This window comes from Chinchilla lanigera, unplaced genomic scaffold, assembly GCF_000276665.1.
Source record: "Chinchilla lanigera isolate Chin_1 unplaced genomic scaffold, ChiLan1.0 scaffold00078, whole genome shotgun sequence".
Taxonomy (NCBI): domain Eukaryota; kingdom Metazoa; phylum Chordata; class Mammalia; order Rodentia; family Chinchillidae; genus Chinchilla; species Chinchilla lanigera.
Genome location: NW_004955479.1, coordinates 10,981,724 through 11,003,209, shown reverse-complemented (window position 1 = coordinate 11,003,209; position 21,486 = coordinate 10,981,724). Strand labels below are relative to the sequence as shown.

The following is a 21,486-nucleotide window of genomic DNA, read 5'->3' as shown; positions in this document are numbered from 1 at the left end:
TTTCCCTTTTTGCATTCTTTATATATTCTAGATATTAGTCCCTTTTCTGAGGAACAACTGGCAAAAAAATTTTTCCCACTGAGTGGGTTGTCTCTTCACTCTGTTCTTTCACTAGCACCCCTTTAACTCTCAAAGAGAACATGCCTACTTACCTATGGCCTGGGCTGGAGTAGGTGCTAGATGGTCATAAACCAGTGGCTGTTCATATTCAGTTCTCGGATTAGTGAGAGTGGTCACCTTAAAATGTGCTCCTGCCACCTCCCCACCATAGGAAATGAGGCAGGTGGAGGTAGAGGCTCTCTGTCTGTTGAGGTCATGTGACTACCTTTCTCTCAAAGGTCCAGAAATGCCCCTACCAGGATCTCTACCTTTAAGTCAAACACCATCCCTGTATGGTCATGTGAAATATCAGTACTCCTGGGACAATGTATATTTTAGTAGCTATCCAGGGGTGAGTTACCTATTTTGGCCCTAAGATCCCTGAAGATGGCTAGGCCTGCAGGCCCCTCATTTTCCTGAAGGCAGGGAAATAGGGCAGTGAAGAGGGTCCCCAGGCATGTTAAGCTGCCTCTGGGGCTGCAGAGCAACCCTCTGTCTCCTCTTCAATGCTGAACCCACAATGCCAGAGGAAGCAAAGCCTGTTCAAACTTATATTTATTTCTCTGCAGTCTGGGCAAAGGTGTGGGGAGGGGATGCATAACCTGGGTTTTAGGAGGAGCCCTAGGCCTTGGGGAGGAGGCAGGTTTTGCCTGCTGTACTCTCAGTAGTATTGCTAGTAGGGGTGATTCAGGGTGTGCTCCATTATGGTCCGGATCGCCATCCACGTCTCCTGAGCCGTGGGGATGATCTGTGTAGCTGGCAGCAGGAAGCCATAGTGCCCTGTGTCCCGGAGCTCAAATGTAAAGGCATACTTGATGCCATTGTCATAGGCCCAGTCCACGGTGACTCCACTGGCTACATCTAGAAACACAAGAGCCCCAAAGATTCCCCCAAAGGAAGGAAGGAATGGGGTCTCAGGGTACAGGGGCATCATACGTGGAAAGTGAACCCTGGGAATCAAACCCCCACCCAGCCCAGAGCACATCACACTTCCTGGCCCAGGTTTCATCCTGGGACACACCCTGCCTACCCAGCCCACCTCTTCCCCAGCAAACAGCAAGCCACAGAGGCCACAAGGCTGAGGCTCTTTCCCTGCAAGGAACTCTGCAATAAGCCAGGCTTCAGGAGCTGTGCATTGATACCACCAAGGAGCAGCTGCCTGGGAGCCACTGTCCACCCTACTCCCTAGTTGTGATAGGCAGCTTTGGCCCAGACCTGCTAAGCCTGTGGCACTGCTATATGGCCAGCCAGGCCACCAGTAAGTTCAGTCTGCATCTTCCTGACCCCAGGTAGATATGGCATCTGGGGCAGTCATCAGGGAGGCTCACTCACAGAGGGTGGTACTGATGCTGCCAAAAATGTACTTGATCCCATGCACCTCATACAGAGCCTTCACTGCATCCTCGGCAAGACTGTACTGCAAGACAACAGCAGAGAGGGAGTGTCTGGGGCTCAAAGTGGTTCCCACACTCCCTGCACGCTCAGCAGCTGATGAGAAGTACAGACTTAGTCCCAGAAGTTGATGGTGCAGACAGCTCTTCTGAGAAGGGAACACAGCACCTCCAGCCTTGAACTTGATGCAGAGAAAAACAAGCTTCCCATCCTCCCAAGTATGGGCTCTAGCAGTCAGACCCTCATTTTGAGGAACAAGAGCCTGAACCCTCCAGAAATGTGTCAAACAGATTTTCAAGGGAAGAGGTCTCCTCCCCCAAGCCCTAAGCAGCCAATATTACCAGTTCCTTTTGGTTTGAAATAGGTTCCACAGAGTGGCCATATGGATACATGAGCATCTGAGAGTAGCTGTGGATGGAGATCAGAGCCTTGAAGTTCCCATGGCCTGTGATAAAGTCCACAATGGCGGCCACCTCTGGCTCTGACTGAGGTGACGGCCCATGGTATGTCTCTGAGCAGGGGTTGCTGTGAGAGCCATTTCCTGGAAGTAAAATAAAACCACTCAAAGAGTTGGAATTCCCGGGTGGAACAGAGACAGTCCTCACAAAATATTCATCTGTTCCCTGATGTTTCCCAGCCTCCTTTGCAGTTTGGTTGAGGTCATGTGACAACATCTGACCAATGAAAATGAGCAGAAATGATGTATCATTTCTGGGTTGAGTCTGTGAAGGGCAGGAATGACTTGCACACTCTAATCAGTTTGCCTGGCTGGAAGCAAAATATTTTAGATAAAAGTAGCATCCCAGGTCCCTCTGCCTCCACTAGAAGAGAGTTGCCAAGGACAGTCACCTACCCACATTGGATTTTGAGTGCATGCAAAATAAACTTTAATTGCATTAAGCCATTGAGATTTGGAAGGGGTATTTGTTACTGCTGCACACCGACACCTCATATATCAGAGATACAGAACCACACTATGACCCAGCGTTATAGTTTGTGTCTAGATGTCCCCCCCCACACAAGCCTCATGCAGTCATGGCGGGGTGGGCTTCTCAGAGGTGGGTGGATCTAGAATGTGTGGTGCTGAGATTTAGGGTATGTGATCAGTCAATCAGTCCACTGTTTGGTTTGACATAGTTCTGGCTAGGATTAAGGCTGGATGTGCTAAACCCACCCTAGGGCAGGTAGCCTGCACATAATATAAAGGACAGAAAGAGGCCTGTCCCTCCCTCCCGTGTTGCTTTTGTTGTTCTGTGGGCACCATGAACTGTTCTCCTCTGTGATGGCCTCTGTCAAGCCGCCCTGACTTGGAGCCAGCTGATTATGGACTGAAACCTCTATAAACTGTGAGCTAAATAAACATTTCCCCCTGTTAACTTTGGGTGTCAGATATTTTGTCTCAGCAATGAGAGAAAGTAACTAAGACACCCAGCAACTCTGCAGCCCAACAAGGAGCCCCCTGTGGTTGTCCTTTGGGTACATCCTGAGCGGGGTTCCCTGGAAAGGCAGGCCTGCCTCAGAAGCTACATCCATGGGCACCAGAGGTCTCTGCCCCATTCCCAGCTGCCCCTGAGCAGCATTGCCTCTGGCTGACCCTTCTTGAGTTCACTGCTAAATGCTCAGACTTGGTGTCTGGTCAAGCTTTGCCCCAGCCATGGCTACAGGTGCTCTGTGGACTTGGGAGCCAGGAAAGGACAGATCACGTCCCCATCACTGCCTGAAGCTGGTCTGAGAACCACAAGTGCAAGAAGTCTTGGAAAATTCTTCTTGAGGCCTATGTGGAGGAAAGAGCAGAGAGGAAATGTGCATCTAGTCTTGACAAATTTAATTTGTTCCCATATCCTCTTCACTTCCTTCCCTCCTCTTCCACTCTTCTTATGCTTCCTACCTCTCCAAGGGCCATGTTGTGGAGGGTTGGTCAAGATTTGTAGGTTACAGAAACATGAGGAAGAGATCACCTCAGCCCCTCCTTCCCTCCCTCCTCTCTGAAATAGCTTCACCTAAGCCCAGGTCAGAGGCTAGGGAGCTCACCAAGTTCTGAAGCCAACTGATGATTTCAGAGCACCCCTTTTGCACGTGACCAGCAGACCAGGCCAGTGACCAGTTCAGATGAGGCTAGCAATGCAGCAGATGGCAGGCATGGTGGAAGGCAAGGTCTCCGGACTACTCCTGACACAGCCATTAGATTAAGGCAATAATAAAGCCATAAACAAAGTCTTCCCACCTGAGTCACCGACCCAGATGCCATCCTATCACCTGAGAGCGCATCCCCTCTTGGTTGGCCATCCATGCCTGTGCCAGGGCACCCTGATTAGAAGGAGACAAGACTGCCAAGAACAAGAGGGTGAGGGGCAGCCCTCTGGGCTGGCTAACAGTGGCCCTGGCTGTTGTGTCTGCCCCGAGCCCCTGCACCTGCTGCCCCTGATGAACGACAAGTAGCAACAGATGAGCTAAGTGAGCGAGCGGGAAGGCTGAGAGCTTTGTCTGTGTTTGCAGCCCACGCACAAAAGCGGTTCCCCTGCCAACAACCAGGTGGCTTTGCCCAAATATGGAGAAACACTTCAGGCCATTAGTTCTGGTTTGAGCTAAGCAGAACAAACTAATCTTCCCCTGACCAAATGGGAATTAGCTGCCTGCCTCTCTGACGTTCAGTCAAGGTCCTTTGAGCCTGCCTGTTTCACAAGTACCTGCTAATGGATTCATTAGCTATTTATTTTTCCTTCTCTAAAAATGTAATTTGTAGCAAAGGGAAATCTCTGGAAGGACATGGTAAATTATTAAAAGCAGTAATCTTTGGGTAGTGGGATTATGGGAGCTTTTTGGCCCCTCTGGGCTTTTTTTTCCCATAATTGTTTTTTACATTGTATATATACAGGGATTTTTTTTTCCCTGTGGAGAAACCCACAAAAGTTATTTTCTTTTAGATGTAATTTGCCTTTCTCTGAGCTGGCTATCTGAGGATCTGCGGACACTGACTGCAGTTGGTGCTGTGGGCCCACCTGGATGCCCACCCAGGGCAGACTCCTGGTCATGTGGAGGTGGAAATGCCTAACTTGACAGTCCTGCTGCTTTACAGCAGCGGTGACATACAGAGCCTGGACCCTCCCACACCCGCCACTGTGGGTTGAGGGGGACTCAATCCCAGTGCTTTAGAACAGTCCTTAGTTTTCAATGCGAACAGACATCAAGAAGCCAGGTTTTCAGAGCCGTGAGCATCCAGACCTAGAATGTTCTCTGCCATAGGTCTGAACCAGCTTATGGATCTACTGTGAATAGCAACGACACGGTCCCCTCTGGGACTGAACTCCCCTACCCACACCCATGAAGTGTGGATACCACATCTGGAGGCCAAGGGTGGTGTATACATTCTGGTGACTGTCTTGGCTGGACCCAGCATCCCACCCACCCAACTGTTACATTCCTTGGGTCCATGTACTATCTCTGGGCTTTGGAGAGGGTGTTCAGTTTCCCCCCTACCCATGAAGGAGAGAGAATCAGAGAAAATAGCAGGGAATTCAGGAGCAGACTCCCCCCAGCCCAGTGGTGGGCTCATATAGCCCTGCAGATATGCACCAGCCCGCCAGTCCACTAGCCCAAGGTCACAAAGTAATTGGTCAAAAATCAAAGCCAAGCTCAAGTCGTCTCTGATGGCAAGAATCTGGCTCCTTCTATATTGGAACTATTACTTTGACCTTCCCACAGGGTAGATTTCAGGTCAGAGCTCTCAGGAAATAAGTTCAGAGATGTTTCCTTGGGTTGTGCTCCTTTCAGGGAAGCGTTAGGGACATTTCAGATGTGCTGTAAATGCCGGGTTTTGAATGACTGGCAAGACTATGTCGTGCCTCCTGCTCAGGTTAGGATTCAGTCTTTGCAGTTGTCCTCATTTAGCAGCTGGGAGCTCCCTTAATGATCCCATAAAAGCTTGTATATGTATATTTGTATTGTATTTGTATGTATACTTGTATTTGACACAAACATAACCCTTACCATAGCCCAGGGCCAATCCTACGCACACACTTGCCTTCCCTAGCCATGACACACACATGTTAGCTCACAGTATTGTCCCCGCCTCCCAAGTTATGAGTCAACCCAACCTGACAGAGTGGGACAGCCTGCCCAGGACTGCAGCTCACACACCTCCAAAGCCTGATTTCCAGTTCCTGTTGAGATCCACGCCAATGCAGAAGACTCCTGGTCTGATAGACTTGTTCTTCCGCCACAAACGGTTCTGAGAAAGCCCAGGTCAGGTGACCTCATTCACTGGGCCCACTCCCTGGGCATGGGAGTGCTGCCATCCTGGTTGATGAGGAGGGGTCTGGTGGGGTAGGGATGAGCAGAAGGAAGAACCCCCAGGACAAGATGGGGCTGGGCCAAGGCTGCAGGTCAGGTATGCTGTGGTTGAAGCCAAAGTTTAGGGGGAGGCCAGAGCACAGGCTGCCAATGGTGGGCAGGGGTTGGAGGGCAAGAGGCCATAACTGCAGGCCTGAGAAGCCCTCCTGTCCTCTGCGAAGCCCTCAGAGGGACCAGCTCCAGAGGACATGGGGGCCTTTCTTTGCTCCACTCCAGAACTGACTCCTGATTCCCAAGCTTCCCATGTATCCTCACCATGCTGTGGGTGAAAGCGAACCCATCAGGGTTGGTGACGAGCTCTATGAAGATGTCCATGGCCTTCAGTATGTTTGTCAAGATGCCGTCTTTGCCATACTCGCTGACAATCTGCAAGAAAGCTTGAGGGATGGGAGGCCCTGCTAGGATCTCCCCAGAGGTAGAACAGGACATTTGCACAGCCAGTGGCTGCAGAAAGGGGTGGTATTGGGCCATCCAAAATCAGAGGCTTGGATTTTAAACAACTGGAAGGCAGAGGATAAGACATGAGCTCTGTGCTGCCAAGAGCACCTGGTAGCTGTTCCAGGGGACAGGAGAGATAGAGCACCCTGAATTTGAGGGAATGAAGTTTCATTTTTCAGCTGGAGGTGACCTTAACTATTCAGGCAGCCCCTCCCTTTCCAGCCCCCATCACAGCTGCCCCTCGTATGCAAGTCCCTGCTGACCTTCTTGGCAGTCCAGATGCCAGTGGCATGAGTGATCCACTCCCGGGAGTGAATCCCAGTGTCGATCCAGATGGCCGGGCGCTGAGAGCCTCCAGTGCTGAACTGGGAAAAAGAACCAAAGAGGTTTGAATGGAGACCTCATGGTGCACTTGCTGGGGCTTCCTGGAAAGACGCCCCAGGTGCACTGACAGTGCCTGGGATGGCTCCATGGGCCAGATGTGCTTGGCCCAAGCACAAGTGAGGGTGAGTGAGGGTGCGCAGGTATCTGCACATGTGCCCAGCAAGTACTGGTGTTGGGAGACTTCGGCCATACGTGCTACTCTCAGAGGGCAAAATGAGATCCAGCGGGAAGCACAGGATTTCCCAGGACTGAGAACATCTGAAGATTAGTGCTTCTTGAACTTTAATAGGCACATGAATCAATCCCCTGGGGATCTTACTAAAATGCAGATTCTGATTCAGCAGGGCTAGCGAGGGTTCTGAGCGTTGGCATTTTTAACGTGCACCTTTCCAAGGAACAGCGATGCTCTGTGCAAGGACCACACTTTGGATATCAACGTCTTAGACAATACTAAAGAGAGACCGTGACGGCGTCTTGTAGGGGGATGGCAGCAGAAACAGGAGAGGCCAGAGGCCGAGCTATACAAGGCCGTCAGGCTGCTCAGGAGCACCCAGCCGAGCATGGCTGAGGGCATCAGGGATTATCTTTCCTGAAATCTGATGTCAAGTGCCCTGTAGGGCCCACGGGTACATTTTAAGGCACCTGCTAAGAACTGCTTTCTGGTGGGCTCTGCACTTATCCACCCTGCCTCCTTCATGCCAAGGGCACTACCATGGCCAGGTTTACTCAAGCCTTGCATCAGGGGCTCCTGTCAAGGCCTGAGAGGTCTGTCCAGAGATTCAGGCCTATCTGTGCGCCTCCCTGAACCGGATGACCTCAGTCACCATCAAATGAACCTTCCACATACCTAACGTTACCCATTTAGCAAGTAAAGCAACAGAGGCAACAGGAATAGCAATGACTCACCCACGAGCACATCCCCAGTCCAGGGTGACAACTGCCACTCTGTAGCTGCAACTCCTTAGCAACCCTCCCACCACTTCCTGCCTAGTCACCACACTGTCACCTGTCCATACTTCAAGGGTGGTTCCCTCAATGTCACCCGAGGACAGCGGTATACACATCTTCCTTCTCCTCAAAACTGCCACCCACCACTGCCCTTGAGAGCTCAACCTTGGGCCACAGGCTGTCACTGTGGTCTCCTGGCTGTCCCTGAGCTTTTACCTTCAGGACAAGAATGGACCGGTTTTCAAAGCTGTGGCCAATGTGAATTTTGGAGACGATATCTGAATGCTCAGTTACAAAGTTGTCGATCCAGCTGTAGATCTGAAAGGAATGAAGTCAGACTGGTAGGTAAACAGGAGACAGGTGAACCCCAATATGTCACAGAATACTCTCCTCCCCTACCCCCATCCACCTGCTTCATTGCTTTCCTACTCTCTTGAGAGTCTATAAGAATCAGATCAAGAATTGCAAAACTTGAAGATGCCCTCAGAGCTCAGGGCAGTGAGCATGACCCGCTGATTGCCAGGCCCTCCCCCCTGCGCAGAACAGTGCCTCCGCCTGGCAGATGAGCACAAACTGAGTCTGCCTGAGTGCCCAGCCCGAGCTGGTGGCTCTCTGTGGTTGGAAATTCTCCCTTGCCTTCATTCTTTGGCCCTTTCAGTCCATTTGACAGATCTCACACATACCTTCCAGTGTTTTTTTATTTTTTTAAATCCCTTTTAGACTCAGCCACCTGAAGGCAGGGTTCATGTTTTATTGACCTCTGGCATCAGTAATGAGACAGCTATTTTAATTCATTCTCTCAATCTTTCAATACACATAATTAAGAAATATAAGAAAGAAAATGGATTATCTAGTACAGGCCTTGTAAAATGAGAAAATGAGGATAATAAGAGAGTGGACAATATCGACAATATTATGTCCTTAACATAAAATGAAACCTGTGCCTTGAGTTTTCTTCAGGAGTGGTCATCTCTGCACCCTCCTTTTTTTTTTTTTTTTTTTTTTGCACCCTCCTTTATGTTCTCCTACACACTGCCCTTTGTAAACAAGTCACCATCAGCCACATCTGCCCTAGCTGCCACTGTGATCATGAATTTTTCTCCCAGCAAAGGCAACTCTGATTCTCTAATGCACCTGGCTTCCTGCCCCTTAGATCATTAACCACCTACAGCTGGGGCCACCAAACACCAAGACTGGTCATGGAGCAGTCAATGGATCCCCCACCAGAGGATGGGACATCAAGGCAGCTTTGGCCGAACCTGTCCTGGCCCATCATGGGTCCCCGCCCAGCAGTTGCTGTCTTGCCCAGCAGACTCTTCACTCTGCTCCATACCACTTAGGGCGGTACTGTTGAACAAAAGTCCCCTCTATCTGCTGGATTCTGGGCCACTTTAAGCTGAGTGCCTAGCAGACTATCTAATGTCTCCCCAAGTTCATAGCCTCGTACAGACCTCCGTTGGTCTCTGCCGGAGTCTGGAGACTAAGGGGCCCAGTTGCATGAGAGACATGGAGCTTGACCCAGACAGGCCTACCTCCTCCAGGGTGTGGTAAGAGGAGTAGCTGAAGCTACTGGTGCTGCGCTCCAGCCGGCGAGCCTTTGCCATGGCTTCTCTCTCCTCATCCAGCAGCACCTAGGAGAGGGGAACCGCATCAGAAGGGCAGGCAAGGGCTGGGCTGACTGGGCCTCTTTGGACCCAGTCTTGCTTGGCTGTCCATAAACATGGCATTGACGCAGGAAATCAAGCCACTGTGAGAATGTGCCACACAAAGGAAGACTGCCACGGGGGACGACTCTGCCGGCTGACTGGCATACACACTGCCATTTTTCAAATCAGCACAAGAGAAGGAGTCTGGAGAGCCAGGTTCTAGGTCTTTCCTGCCACCAACTCACTGTAGAACTGGCTGTGGGATTAGTTTCCCCAGCTTGAAATTTGAGGCAGCAATGTCTGTCTTATTGATGTAATAATGGATATGATGACATTTTGGAAATGACGTTCTTGGTCTACTGCCAACATTCATTAACATTCTGTTGAATCTGGACCCCAGCAGAACCATGGGCACTGACCCCTGGGGAGAGCAGAGGGTTCCTCTGACCCCCAGCATCAGCTCTAACACCCCTTAGATAGTAGCCTAAACAAGTGGTGTCAAGCCATTTGGAAAGATAGGTATGGACGAGTCTAGTCTCAATCATGATTAATGTGCCAGTGTCTTCATAAACCATGTCAGCTGCCTCCTAAACACAAATACAAGGGGAAAATGCAGGTCCTGTGTGCCAGTTTGGTGTTGGCACTCAGCCCTCCCATGCACTTCCCGCTGACCCTAGGAACTGCTCACATCATCCGGGGTCCTTTTCCAGCTTGGGTCACAGTGAGTTGGGCAGATGTCCTCCACCCAAGGTTGTACTCTTATCTCAGCACCCAGGGGCTAAGGCACCCCAGGATTCAGCACTGACTGTCCAGTACAGGAAATTCCACAGAGGATGCTGATCAGCACCCTCATCAACCCCAAAGCGTCCCTTGTTTACAGCTCTGGGTCACAACAGAGTCTGCAGGATGCTTTATTATGAGCCAGAGTCATATGGTTTATGAAGCATCTTTAAGCTCATGATCTCACTTGATCTGGTCAGACAACCAGATCCCAGGGCAAGGATTAATTCTTCTTGTTTTAGAGATAAAGAGACGGGAGAGATAACATGGCAAAGCTAACAACTGACAGAAGTAAGATAACTATATATTCCATTTCCTAGCCTTGGGTTCCTTGAGGCTAGCTATCCAAACTAAAGGCCAACAATAATAACATACACACGTAGATCTGTCTATCTATCTATCTATCTATCATCTATTTATCTAATCATCTATATGAAACAGAGGACACAAATCTAAAAAATGTTAACAATGGCTGAAAACTCCATTATAGTACTCTTGTAATTAAAAAGTTTTTTGAAATAATAAAAACCAAGTGCCCCTGAGCCTAAGAAAATAAGACACTAAAATGCCAAAAATATATACACCAAAATGCTAACAATGCCTATTAATATAGAAGATTGGGTCTTTGAGAAATTTTTTTCTCTATTTTTTCAGTTTACAATGTGCTTCTACTACTTCAGTAAGTAAGGACTCTTAAGTGAATAAATAATGCTAAACCCAAAAGCCCTAATGGCTATTGTGAAACAGCAGCAATGGGCTTCGATCCTGGGGCTGGGAGAGAGGGTCTCCCCACCTCCTGCTGCAGGGTCCATGACTAACACATCCTGCTAGAGGGTCCATGACTAATACATCCCTGAGGGCCCAACCCACTTGTTCGTGACTCTCAAGTTCGTAGATTTCAAAATGGGACTGAAAATCAATGTCTGGGGCTCATTTGATTTTATTTTTGAGCACTGATTACATGCTAGGCAATGATAATTGCAATATTTTCCAGCTGACTGACGAGGCTGAGGCACTCCCCCTTGGGCAAAGCTGGGATTACTAGTTAAGTTAAACATGGCTGGAGAAACCCTGATCCTTGCTGGCCACCCCTGACAAGTACCACCCTGGGAAGCTCTGCCAGAAGGAATGCGCCTTCTTCCCAGGAAATCCAGTCAAATCTCAGCAGCCCACCATGACCGATGTGTGCCTGCCACTATGGGCTGATGACCAGCTGTGGTAAACAGCTGCAGGGACAGCAGCTGGGCCAGGGCAGGCCTGGTCCCTGCTTGTGCTCATTAGAATGAAGTTACAGGGATCAGGGGCCTAACCTGCTAGGTTCTGGCAGGGATCTGAGGCAGGGTGAAAAGCAGAGAGAAGAAACTGGGAAGACAGGACCAGGAGGGTGCAGTTCTTCCCACCCAGCCAGGTACACTCACGGGAAGAGTTCCCGCGAGGGCACCTTTTGTTCCACAACAGCTTGGAAGCAAATGGGAGGTCAGCACCACTCTACAAATAACACCAGACGCTCTCCCAACCTTGCGAATGGATAGGACACCCTCTTACGAGTTGGGAATGCTTGGACCTCACAGCTGGGCCCCAGTTCCAGGAACACTAATCCACCCTGGACAGAACACTGCACAGATGTTTATTCCCTTCCCAGAGTCAAAGGAAGAGGATGGGAGAGCTAAGAATGCGGCCTCGATACAGGCTCAGGATGCCTAATTATGGTCCTGTCAGGCTCCTCAGGAAAACACAAAAAAGACCAAGAAACTCAGAAGTCAACCATTCGCCTCCCCGGAAGCCATAACCTAACAGAGACAGTAATACTTTGGTGCCAATTAATTTATGACAAGGGTAAGGAATGCAGGGGGCGTTTAGTAAAGAACAGTACCCAGGGTAGGACAGCGAGGAGGCCAAGGGCCTGAAGGTGGAGCTGAGGCCTGCAGCAAGCGGACCTCTCAGCACTGACCCTCCCAGGAACACGGTGGGGAGTGCTGTGGCGATGTCTCCCCTCGTGGCAGCTCCAGCTCTCTCTTCCCCACCTCACGTTTGCTCTGTGGGCAGAGGCAGTGACAATGCGCATTTGCGGGGGGCGGGGGGGCTGCAGACCTTTAGTTGTTAGAACAGAGCCCCTCAGAGCTCAAAGCTGAAACTCTGACTTCACTGCCAAAGGGCAAAGTTAAAACAACACACAGACAGGAAGAGAGGCAGATGGCACAGGAGCAGAGAGTGTGGCTGCCAGAGCCAGGCTGTCTTTAGTGAGACCCCGACTCGGACAAATTACTAACTTTCCCATGCCTCAGTTTCCCTCATGAAATGGCAGTCATGTCATCACATACTTTGGCATATACTTTCAGTTGTTCTCATGTGGATTGCAGAGACTAAGGCCTACTGCCCAGCATGTAGTAAATGCTAACAAATGCTAGCTGTAGTGCTAACGCCACCGATGGCTACAGGGACAAGAGTAACTGCCAGGGTGACTCCAGGTTTCTGTGATGGGTCATTACAAGGCATGGCGAGGAAATCTGGAGTGAGTCTGTCAGGCTTGGATGGCAGATGCCCCATTAATGGCGGACACCCCACTTGAGCACCAAGTTAGCACCTGTCCCTCATGTGGCCCAACCTAGGAAGCTGGGTCCCCTTCTGTCCCTGCCTGTTTTTTAAATTTCAGAACAGGGTATCACTACATAGCCCAGGCCGGCCTCGAACTCAGCAATCCTCCTGCCTCAGCCTCCCAACTGCTAGGATTACAGGCGTGCACCACGACACCTAGCCTGTCCTTGCCCTCTATTTGCAGCCAGGCTCGGCTTCTCCCTTAAGGTCTCGCCCACAGTTCCTCCCTTCTTGCCTGCCTTCTCCTGCAATGCTCCCTGCTTCTCCCCTTGAGAGCCAGTGCCCACCTGCACCAGCCCACAGCATCTCTGCTTTAAAACCCTCCATCCAGCCAAGGAATACGTGTTGAGCACGCACTTCGGGCACTAGGGCACGCAGCCAACAAACAAAACTGTGTCCTTGTGGCACTCCCAGTCTAGTGGGGAAGACAGGAAATCAACAAGGGAAAGAGGTAAATTGTATAGGACATGAGAACAGGGAAAATGCCAAGGAGCATGGAGCAGGGGAGGAGCCGGCGTTAGGGAAGTAGTGGGGAAAGGGTACAATTTAAAATAAGAGGAAGAGGGGATGTGTGAGCAAGGTTTTAAAAGCAGTGAGTGAATCAGCCAAGCAAATATCTGCAGGGTGAGCACTCCAAAGATGGAGGGCCAGCAAACGCAAAGGCCCTGAGGCAGTAATGGGTCGGGTAAGTTCAAGGAACATCAAGGAAGCCCATGTGTGTGCAGCAGAATAAGCAAGGGGCAGAAGAGGGAACAGATCATGTGGAGCCATGTGACCACTTTCGGAACTTTGGCTTTTACTCTGAGTTGAAGAGAAGGCACTGGTGGGTTTTGGGCAGAGGAGTGACAGGATTGGACTTACAGATGTTCAGAGACCTGTACGGCTAATCCAACTGAGGGAGGACAGCTTGCAGACCAGGCTTGATGTCCTGAGCTATATTCTGAGGGAAGAGCCCAAGAGATTTGCTGGTGGATTGCATGTGGGTGTGAGCGGAGTCCGGAATGACTCTAAGTTCCGTGATTGGGTGGCTGGGGGGACAGCGTTGCCATTTCCTGAGCTGGGGAAGGCTGTGGAGGAGATAAGGGCTGGGGTGACCTAAGGGGCTGGAGGGGCCCACCAGACCCCCGGTGGAAATGGTGAGGAGGGGCCAGATACAGGAACCCAGAGCCGGGGGAGAGGGGCAGGCTGGAGCCAGGATAATAAGCCAGTCTTGAGGAGGTGGGAGGGGTTTGTGCCACATCCGGATGAGGGAGCAGGAAACCTACAGGCAAAGAGGAAGCAAAGAAGCTAGGACAAGGCAGGACAGCGAGGGCCCTGGGAGAGCAGGGACGTGGCTCGGGGAGGAACAGCACAGCTCGGGGAGGAACAGCACAGGCTGATTACGAGAGGTGGACGCGGGGAGTTGACTGCCGAGCTGGACCTAGCGTTTGGTTGCCACTGTCAGTCCAGGGTAGCTTTGCAGAAGGGAGGGCCAGGCCGCCCGCCAACATGGGCACCACCAGGGTAAGAAGTCATGTTCCCAGGAGTTTTGCTTTACAAGAAGTAGAGGAATTGGGGCGATAGCTGGAGTGGGGAAGGGAGGGGGATCAAGACAGGATTTTTTTAAGATGGGATAAATAACTATTTGGATGCAGGCGAGAATAATCCAATAGAGAAGGGGGAACTGTATTCTGCCCTAGATGGTCGGAGCATGGATGATTTTTGTTTTCTTCTTATGCTTTTCCCCTATTTCCCAAATTATCTAACATGAATATTTATTAATTTTGTAATCAGAAAAAAAGCCATTAAAATCCACAGCACTGATTGCTCAAGTGAAGCTTTTCCATGGTGACTCATCCTAGGGGGAAAAAAAGCAGCAAAGGGCTGCAAAGAAGGAGGAGGTGAAGAAAAATTAAATGCAAATAGAGCTCACTCAGAATCAGATAATTTCTTGCCTGGCCCACTGCAATTTCCTCACCATCCTCCTTCCTGTCTCTACCGGGCCTGTCCCCAGCTCAGCACTGTCGCTGGCAGAGTGGTTTTTCTGAAATGCAAATCTGATCAAAGCCCCTTAAAGTCTTCCCCACAGTTTGGGGGATACAATCCTGACCTCCGAGCGGGGAGAAAGTGCCCTCTGCGGAGCAGCACGGCCCGGTCGCCACTGGAGCAGAGGGCTCCCTCCCCTTGCCCAGCCCCCTCCCTGCTCTGCAGCCGCCACACACCGTAATTACCACCTTTTCAGCTCAAGACGTGCAGCGCCTCTTGTATTCTGCTCCCATAGCAACCTGCTCCCTCTCCATCGGTGCACTCATCCACTCCATTGTAATCACCGATTGACTCCCCTCCCCCACCCCCACACTCTCCCACTCCCCTGGATACAGCCCCGGTCGGTTTTTATCTTTGTGTTTCCAGCGCCTTGCCGCATCTAGGCACACAGTAGGCATCTCTGTGTCTGTGAGTGAGTGGACAGAGCCACCTCATTTTTCTCGGGCACCTGCCGGTCCCAGAGCCAGGGAACGTGCACTTCCTTTCCTTAAAAATCTCCCAGGCCTCTGGCCAAAATGAAAGCCAAAAGCAGGGGTTGTTGCCCTTTCTCTCAGCCTGCACCCAGCGCCAAACACACCCTCTCTTCTTCCCTTTCCTCTTCACATCCATTAATTCGATTAGCATTTATTAAGCACCAGCTAAGCGTCAGGAGTGTCAGGATGGATGAAGCTAATGCAACCTGGACCTTGAGGGGCAGAAGGGAGGGGGCCAGGGAGAGAAAACAACACATCAATAAGCACAGGCCTGTGCCAAAACAAGGGGGTAATTCCTTCTGGGGATAACTATTAAGGGTCCACTATGCAGGGCATACCATGCCGAGGGCAGGGGCTGGGACGATCCATAGGACAGAGAAAAGAGCTAGGCTTGTGTGTCCATCTCTGAAATCAGCCTGGTCACCAACAGCCTGGGTTCCAAGAAGCCCTTCCCATCCCTCAGCTGGTGCATGGCTCAGTCCTCTCCTGGGATCCACCCCCCATCACCACAAATTCATGGGAACAATAGCCGCCCCCCACCTGCAGCACCCTAGAAGCCACAGCGCAATCTCCAGGAAGCAGTCAGTGCTTGATGCTCAGTAGACCATGGCCTGCTTGGGAAACTCCTGCCTGGCTGGGTTAGGGCATTTTCCTGGGAGATCGCAACCCCCCCCCCAGGGGGAATGGGTGGGTAAAGAGGGGACCAGCAGAGAAGAATCAGAGCACAGATCCAGAGGAGCCAGTGGGGCAGGCTCAGAGGTGACTCTGGGGCTGTCCCTCATGTGCAGAATTCAACAAAAAGTTTTACCAGACCTCTGCATATCTGTCTGCCAAATGCTGCAGGGGTTCCCGGAGTGCAGCAGAAACGAGGAAAGGCAAACTTCAAAACAGAGGCATGAGCTAAAAATGAGAATTAGATTCTATTTCTTTTGATGTGGTGGCCTCTTTTGTCTGTGGGAGTTTCTCCATTTTTGTTTGTGGGGGATTTAATTAGAGAAACATCCCACCCTCGCATGTTGAGCGAGGAAACAGATGTGCCTGATGAGGGATAAAGGACTTTGAATGGACCAAGAGCCCCAGCCCTATGCTCGCATGGGAAAGGAATGCTGTCTAATGCGTTTATCCCTTGGCATGTGATGTCAAGTGTGTGTGCTCTGGGAGGCTCTGTGTTCCCACACTCCAAGCCCTTAGAAGAGATTAGCGCTGAACATCATGTCAGGAATGAATCTCTGTGGATACAGTTCCACAGGTACACGGCCAGCAACTGCATAGGAGAAAGGATGCAGTGGAAGGCTTAATGGCTGCGTGGTACCCAAAAGAATCATTTCCGAAGAAAGCTGTGCCACTAGCACCTTTCAAAGGATCTTCAGGACGTCACTAAAGACAGGACAGTGGAAATAGAATTTCATGTTCAGAGAAGACGCTGGACTGTGCAGCATCAGATGTGGTGTGGGGGTTAGGGTGCTCACGAGGAAGGGTCGGGTCTGCAGCCTTTCACCCAGAACTGTTCCTCTGGGACATTCCTGCCTGGGAGAGAAGCCCCAGCACAGACAGCCCTACAGCAGCAGGAGGAAAGCGTGGCAAGGGTCACACTAAGCTTCCTTTACTACCCCTAGCTTCTCTAGAGAACATGAACACTCCCACCCACCACCACCCTCCACCCCCAGCATTTTATTGCTGAAACTAAGGGGGACAGGAGGGAGCAGTCAGAAAGGCAAAGTCTATCAGAGGTGCCTGGGAAAGGCCTGAGTGATTTCCTCCTCTCCGCAGCCTTCCTGTCTCCTGCTTTGTTGTTAGCTGTAAATTCCTCCCGGAGAGGATGCACTGCAGTATCCTGCCACTGCCCCGTTATGAGTACTCTTCACCTCCATTAGCTCTGCCCTTAGGCTTAAATGTTCTCTGAGAAATGTGCAACCTAATTCCTTCCACGGCATGTTCATAAACACACAGATGGAGATCCAGAAGCAAAGTGCCACTTTCAGCCTGAGTATTTTTCCTCCCTAATGAGTCCCAATAGAAAAGGATAGAGAAGGTGAGAGCCCTGCCTGTGGACCAGGGTGAGATCTCACCTGGACATTCTTAATCATAACGCTGTAAGCAAGGCCATGAGACTCCAAGTAAGCTTTGATGTCATCCAGTTCAGAAAAAGGAACTCTCATGTCCACAGGAAGGCTGGGTCTGGCTGGGCCACGCCAGAAGTCCACCTTGTTCACAAAGGAGAGAAAAACACGCATTTATTGCCCGTCCTTTGGCACCCCTGCAGGTACCCTGGAGAGACAAATGGTTCCCTGTTATACTTAGAAGGGCTCCAGTTCCATAATGAAAATGCTAAAGTGAACAGAAAGACAGGGATAAATAGACAATAAAATCCCCTGGTCACCAAGTTTCCTTCCCCTCTTTGTCTCTCTCCCAGCCTCATTTACTCTTTGCTCCTTGGCCTGAATCCACAGACCCCTAAAGAATTCCTAAGGTGAGACAGTCCATCATGTAGGACAAGAGCCCAGGTCAGAAGAAGGAGGCATCATTGCTCCCAACCCATTGGAGAAGCAGGAAAGGCCTAATCTGGACCCCATGTCCTAAATGTTTCTCATCTGTAAAATGCAGAAACCCAGAAAGTGTGATGAGCCTGCACTGACACGGATACTCAGGAGCAGTGGCTTTGGACCACCTGCAGACATGTCCAATTGTTTTAACAGCCTTGAAAAAAAAAACCCTTCTACTGCAACTGTCAAAAAGAATTTTCCATTGTAAAAACTTGTAGAGGACAAATGTTCTCAGAAACAAATGCTTGGGCTGGCAGGGATGAACCCAAGCGAAACACAGGTTTCCCAAGCTGAGCCATTCCAGTGGGAAGCAGATGTGTCCAGTCTTTGTGCTGTGTGGATCCCACTGGGGACATTTGGGCCTCCTCTGGTTCTTTCTGAGAGGATGACTTTTCTTTTTTTTTTTTTTTTTTTTGGTACCGGGAATCAAACTCAAGACCTTGTGCTTGCAAGGCAGGCACTTGTACCACTGAGTTACATCCCCTGGGCCTCCTAAGTTCAAGCCATTTTCGGGGTCCATTCAGCAGCCCTCTGTCTTTGATCCAGGACCAAGGGGAAAACTAGAGAAGCCAGGGCCTAGAAAGGCCTCCCAAAGCTGTCGGCAAGTGTGCCTAGGCTTTCCCGAAGGGGAGCCACATTTGACTTTTCTAGTTTTGTGACTGTTGACAAAGACCTCAGGAGGGCAGGTTTGGGGTTGGGGAAGCAGGACAGAGAGCCGAGGTGCAGGAGACGTGGAGGGGGGTGGCTCCCAAGTCCTGACCTGCAGGCCTCACCTTCTGGGGTTTGAGGGACTCCAGATCCCTGAGAAGTGACAGCTGCTTCTCATCTTTGGCCAGGATGCGAAGAACCTGGTCTCTGAAAAAACACAGCAAAGGCAGACAGAGCTGTGGAGATGCCTCCTGCGGGCTGAGTGACTCAGAAGAGTCAGAGTGGATAGGCGTACAGATAAGGGGCCAGGAGGAAGGCCTGGAGCTCTGGGAGCCACAGCTCTTCAGCGTAAAGCCAGGGGTCCCTCCAGCCCCCAGACCAGACCACCCAGGGGATTAAGTAAAGCCTGCCACTGCTACTACTGAATCTACACACACAGAGAACAAAAGGAACAGATACAGGGGCTGGAGGGGGCCGATGACAGCCCCAAGTGCTCTTCATACAGGAACACCCAGGCCACGCAAGAGATTGAACAGCCACATCCCACCTTAGTAGGGGGAACTGAGCTCCTTCCCTTCTAGCTGGGTGGACAAGAGGCCAAAAACAAGCCGCCTGCAGTGTGCCACCAGCACCTGATGCCTGGGGTGGTGTGAGTTCCCTCCTTGGCTGAGATCATGGGTGACGAACCCACTCTCTGAGCGATGTGTCCTCTGCTATAAAAATCTGTAGAGCATCTCTACCTTCTGGGATCCTTGGGGTGCTCACAAATCATGTCCACAGAGGGCCTAGGGTATGTGCATACTAGAACTTTCTGTTACTCAAAGGAGGACAACACCACACCACTCTCGGTCGGAGTACATAGTCTCATGGAAGTTTACTAACTGCTTTAAGAATCTAAGGAAAAATATGAATTTTTCATCTGCCAAAGAAATACATATACTAATTCATATGATTTCAGGGGATTCCTAGAACCCTGAAAACTTACCTCTGGACCTCAGACTTAGGAAGACACAGTAACACCACTGAGTGGCATGGAGCAAAAGAGGGAGACACTAGGAAGCCAGAAGTAGGTTCTGAATGGAGATAGAAGTCCCAACTTCTCTGCTTTTATCCAGTTCCAGCAGGACAGACACACACATCTAGCTGCTGGGACACCCAGGTCCCCTGGCTCCGAGAGCCAGTATTCCCTCTCTCTGAGGAGAGGCCACTTACCCTGTGAAATTCATTTGGCCCCAAGCCGCTGCCAGGATAAAGCTGCAGAGCAAGAGTGTCCACTTGTTCACAGGAGGTGGTCTGGGGCCCAGGCCTCGTCTGGGGGTTCCCTGCATGCTTCTTCCTCCAGATGAGCTTCCAGAGCTTTCCTCACTCCCAGGCATGGCCCAGGCCTCCGGGCAGTGCAGCACCTAAAAGTGGCTGGCAGCTCCAGCCTGAGAAGGGCATTAGGCTCTGTCACAGGGAATGGCACCCAGCATATGGCGCCCACATGCTAGGTCTTGGGGAAGCCAGGCCAACCCCACACCCTACCCTCCCTAGGCAAATCTTCTGCAAAGGGGAGAGGGAAGAGAGAAAGAGGACAACAAGGTCCTTAGCTTTCCATTCCTCTATGGGGGACTTAGGAACACTGACTAGCCCAACCTCATCATGAGCCTCAAATCCTCCATCTCCAGGGAAAGAGGAGTAGCTATCAGCCCCAGAGCATCACTCCTTTCTTCCCTCCTCTATGAAACTGGCTCCTCTGTACTCTTCCTCCTTCCCTGTCCATGCACACTGTCCCCAGGCCACATCCTCCTGGCACATGAGGGTGTGCACTGCATTGAAAGGCCGTTGGGCTCAGAGACAGAAAACCGGGGGCTCAACTCCCGTCTAAAACATCTGGGCCGCTGATCTAATTCTGCTAAACCTGTCAATTAATTCATCAGTTAGATGAGGTTAATAACACCTCTCCTCCCTACCTCTTGAGGATTTGGGGGGTAGTAGATGAGACAACCTGGGTGAACTGGTTTGGCAAAGCCTAAAAAACATAATGTATTATTATTTCAGAGGCATTAACTCTCAGTCACGGTTGCTTTTCAGGTCTCCGCTGCATAGCCAGGAGAAGGGGAAGAGAAGAGAATGGAGAGGACAGGGGAGGGGAAAGGATGAGAGGAGAAGAGAGGACAGGGAGGGGAGGGGAGGGGAGGAAAAGGGAAGAGAGGAGAGGACAGGTTAAGGGAGTGGAGGGGAGGGGAGAGGAGAGGAGAGGAGAGGAGAGGAGAGGAGAAGAGAGGAGAAGAGAGAAAATATATACTGTATGAGAAAAAATTGGGCCAAGATCCCTGTCTCTGTTGTTAGGGAGTCACCATTCTGTTGGGACAGGCAGTGTGTTTTCTGCTGGACATGAAAACCACTGGAGTCATTATTATAGTTCTCAGCCTATAGCAGAGTCTGTTTCTCGGTCCTGCTGGAGCCCCACACAGCCCAATTCACAGTCTGGGAATAGCAGGAATAAAGCAGCACACAAAGCCGTCATATTGGAAGGAAAAAGCAAAAGATGATGCCTGAATGGTAAATGATGAATCTAACAGAAAATCCACAGGAGGTAGGGGAAAGGCAGAGACAAATCCAACCAAGTTGTTCCATAGAGGACATCAACAAAAGGCCACTTAACTGTCACTGGCGAGTCTCAGAAGCCCCCCTCCCCATACATCCCTTCCCAGAATGGCCAATTAACCAGCCCTGTGTGTGAGGGGGAAGCTGGCCTATTGACAGAAAGCCCCGCTCGCTCCCCACCTCTCCTGCCTTACTCCATGATTTCATGGGTCAGCTGTTCAGACGCGCCGAACTCTCCTAGAACCCCGGCTTCAGCTTTGGCTTCGGGAGCTCACAGACAGAAACATTAGCAAAGGGTTTAAGGACCTAGAAAAGAAAGCAATTATGCTTTCCCTTCAAAGAACATGCTGCTTTAGTGGCAATGGGAAGAAAAGAATGTGCTGGTAAACAATAGCTTAGGAGTTGAAAAGAAAAAGGTGGGGATGGTATTAGTCACCAAAAGCACCCAGCATCTTCTTGCTCAAAAGCATCATTTTAAGTCACTAACAATGAGACAGCTATCCCTGTACTTGGTTTAGGGATGGGAGAGAGAGAGAAGAGCGAGGGCAAGAGTAAAAGAGAAAGAGAGAGGAGTGG

The 21,486-nt window shown here is 50.7% G+C and overlaps 1 protein-coding gene across 4 annotated transcripts; it reads right to left on the bottom strand.

The window, feature by feature from the left end:
* Positions 1 to 637: 637 nt before the first annotated feature.
* Cpa5 (carboxypeptidase A5) lies at positions 638 to 21,486 on the bottom strand. Of its 4 annotated transcripts, none has more exons than XM_005402440.2 (13): positions 21,091 to 21,486; positions 20,274 to 20,332; positions 19,534 to 19,748; positions 18,447 to 18,528; positions 17,200 to 17,334; positions 9,144 to 9,242; positions 7,828 to 7,929; positions 6,543 to 6,644; positions 6,097 to 6,207; positions 5,629 to 5,719; positions 1,833 to 2,032; positions 1,432 to 1,516; positions 638 to 960 (listed from the first exon to the last, which is right to left on the bottom strand). In XM_005402440.2, the coding sequence occupies exons 3-13, from the start codon at positions 19,695 to 19,697 to the stop codon at positions 773 to 775; spliced, it is 1,359 nt and encodes a 452-aa protein (XP_005402497.1). In that variant the 5' UTR covers positions 19,698 to 19,748; positions 20,274 to 20,332; positions 21,091 to 21,486; the 3' UTR covers positions 638 to 772. The 4 variants fall into 4 exon arrangements, with proteins under 4 accessions (XP_005402497.1, XP_005402496.1, XP_005402499.1 ...); XM_005402439.2 differs by having other exon boundaries at positions 21,105 to 21,486; XM_005402442.2 differs by lacking the exon at positions 20,274 to 20,332.

Coding starts and splice junctions, on each gene's coding strand:
- Cpa5 (XM_005402440.2), bottom strand. CDS start 19,697: ATGCCTGGGAGTGAGGAAAGCTCTGGAAGCTCATCTGGAGGAAGAAGC. Junction 9,243..17,199: donor TTATGATTAAGAATGTCCAG/GTGAGATCTCAC, acceptor CCCCTCTCCTAG/GTGCTGCTGGATGAGGAGAG. Junction 961..1,431: donor CAGCATCAGTACCACCCTCT/GTGAGTGAGCCT, acceptor TTGTGTTTCTAG/ATGTAGCCAGTGGAGTCACC.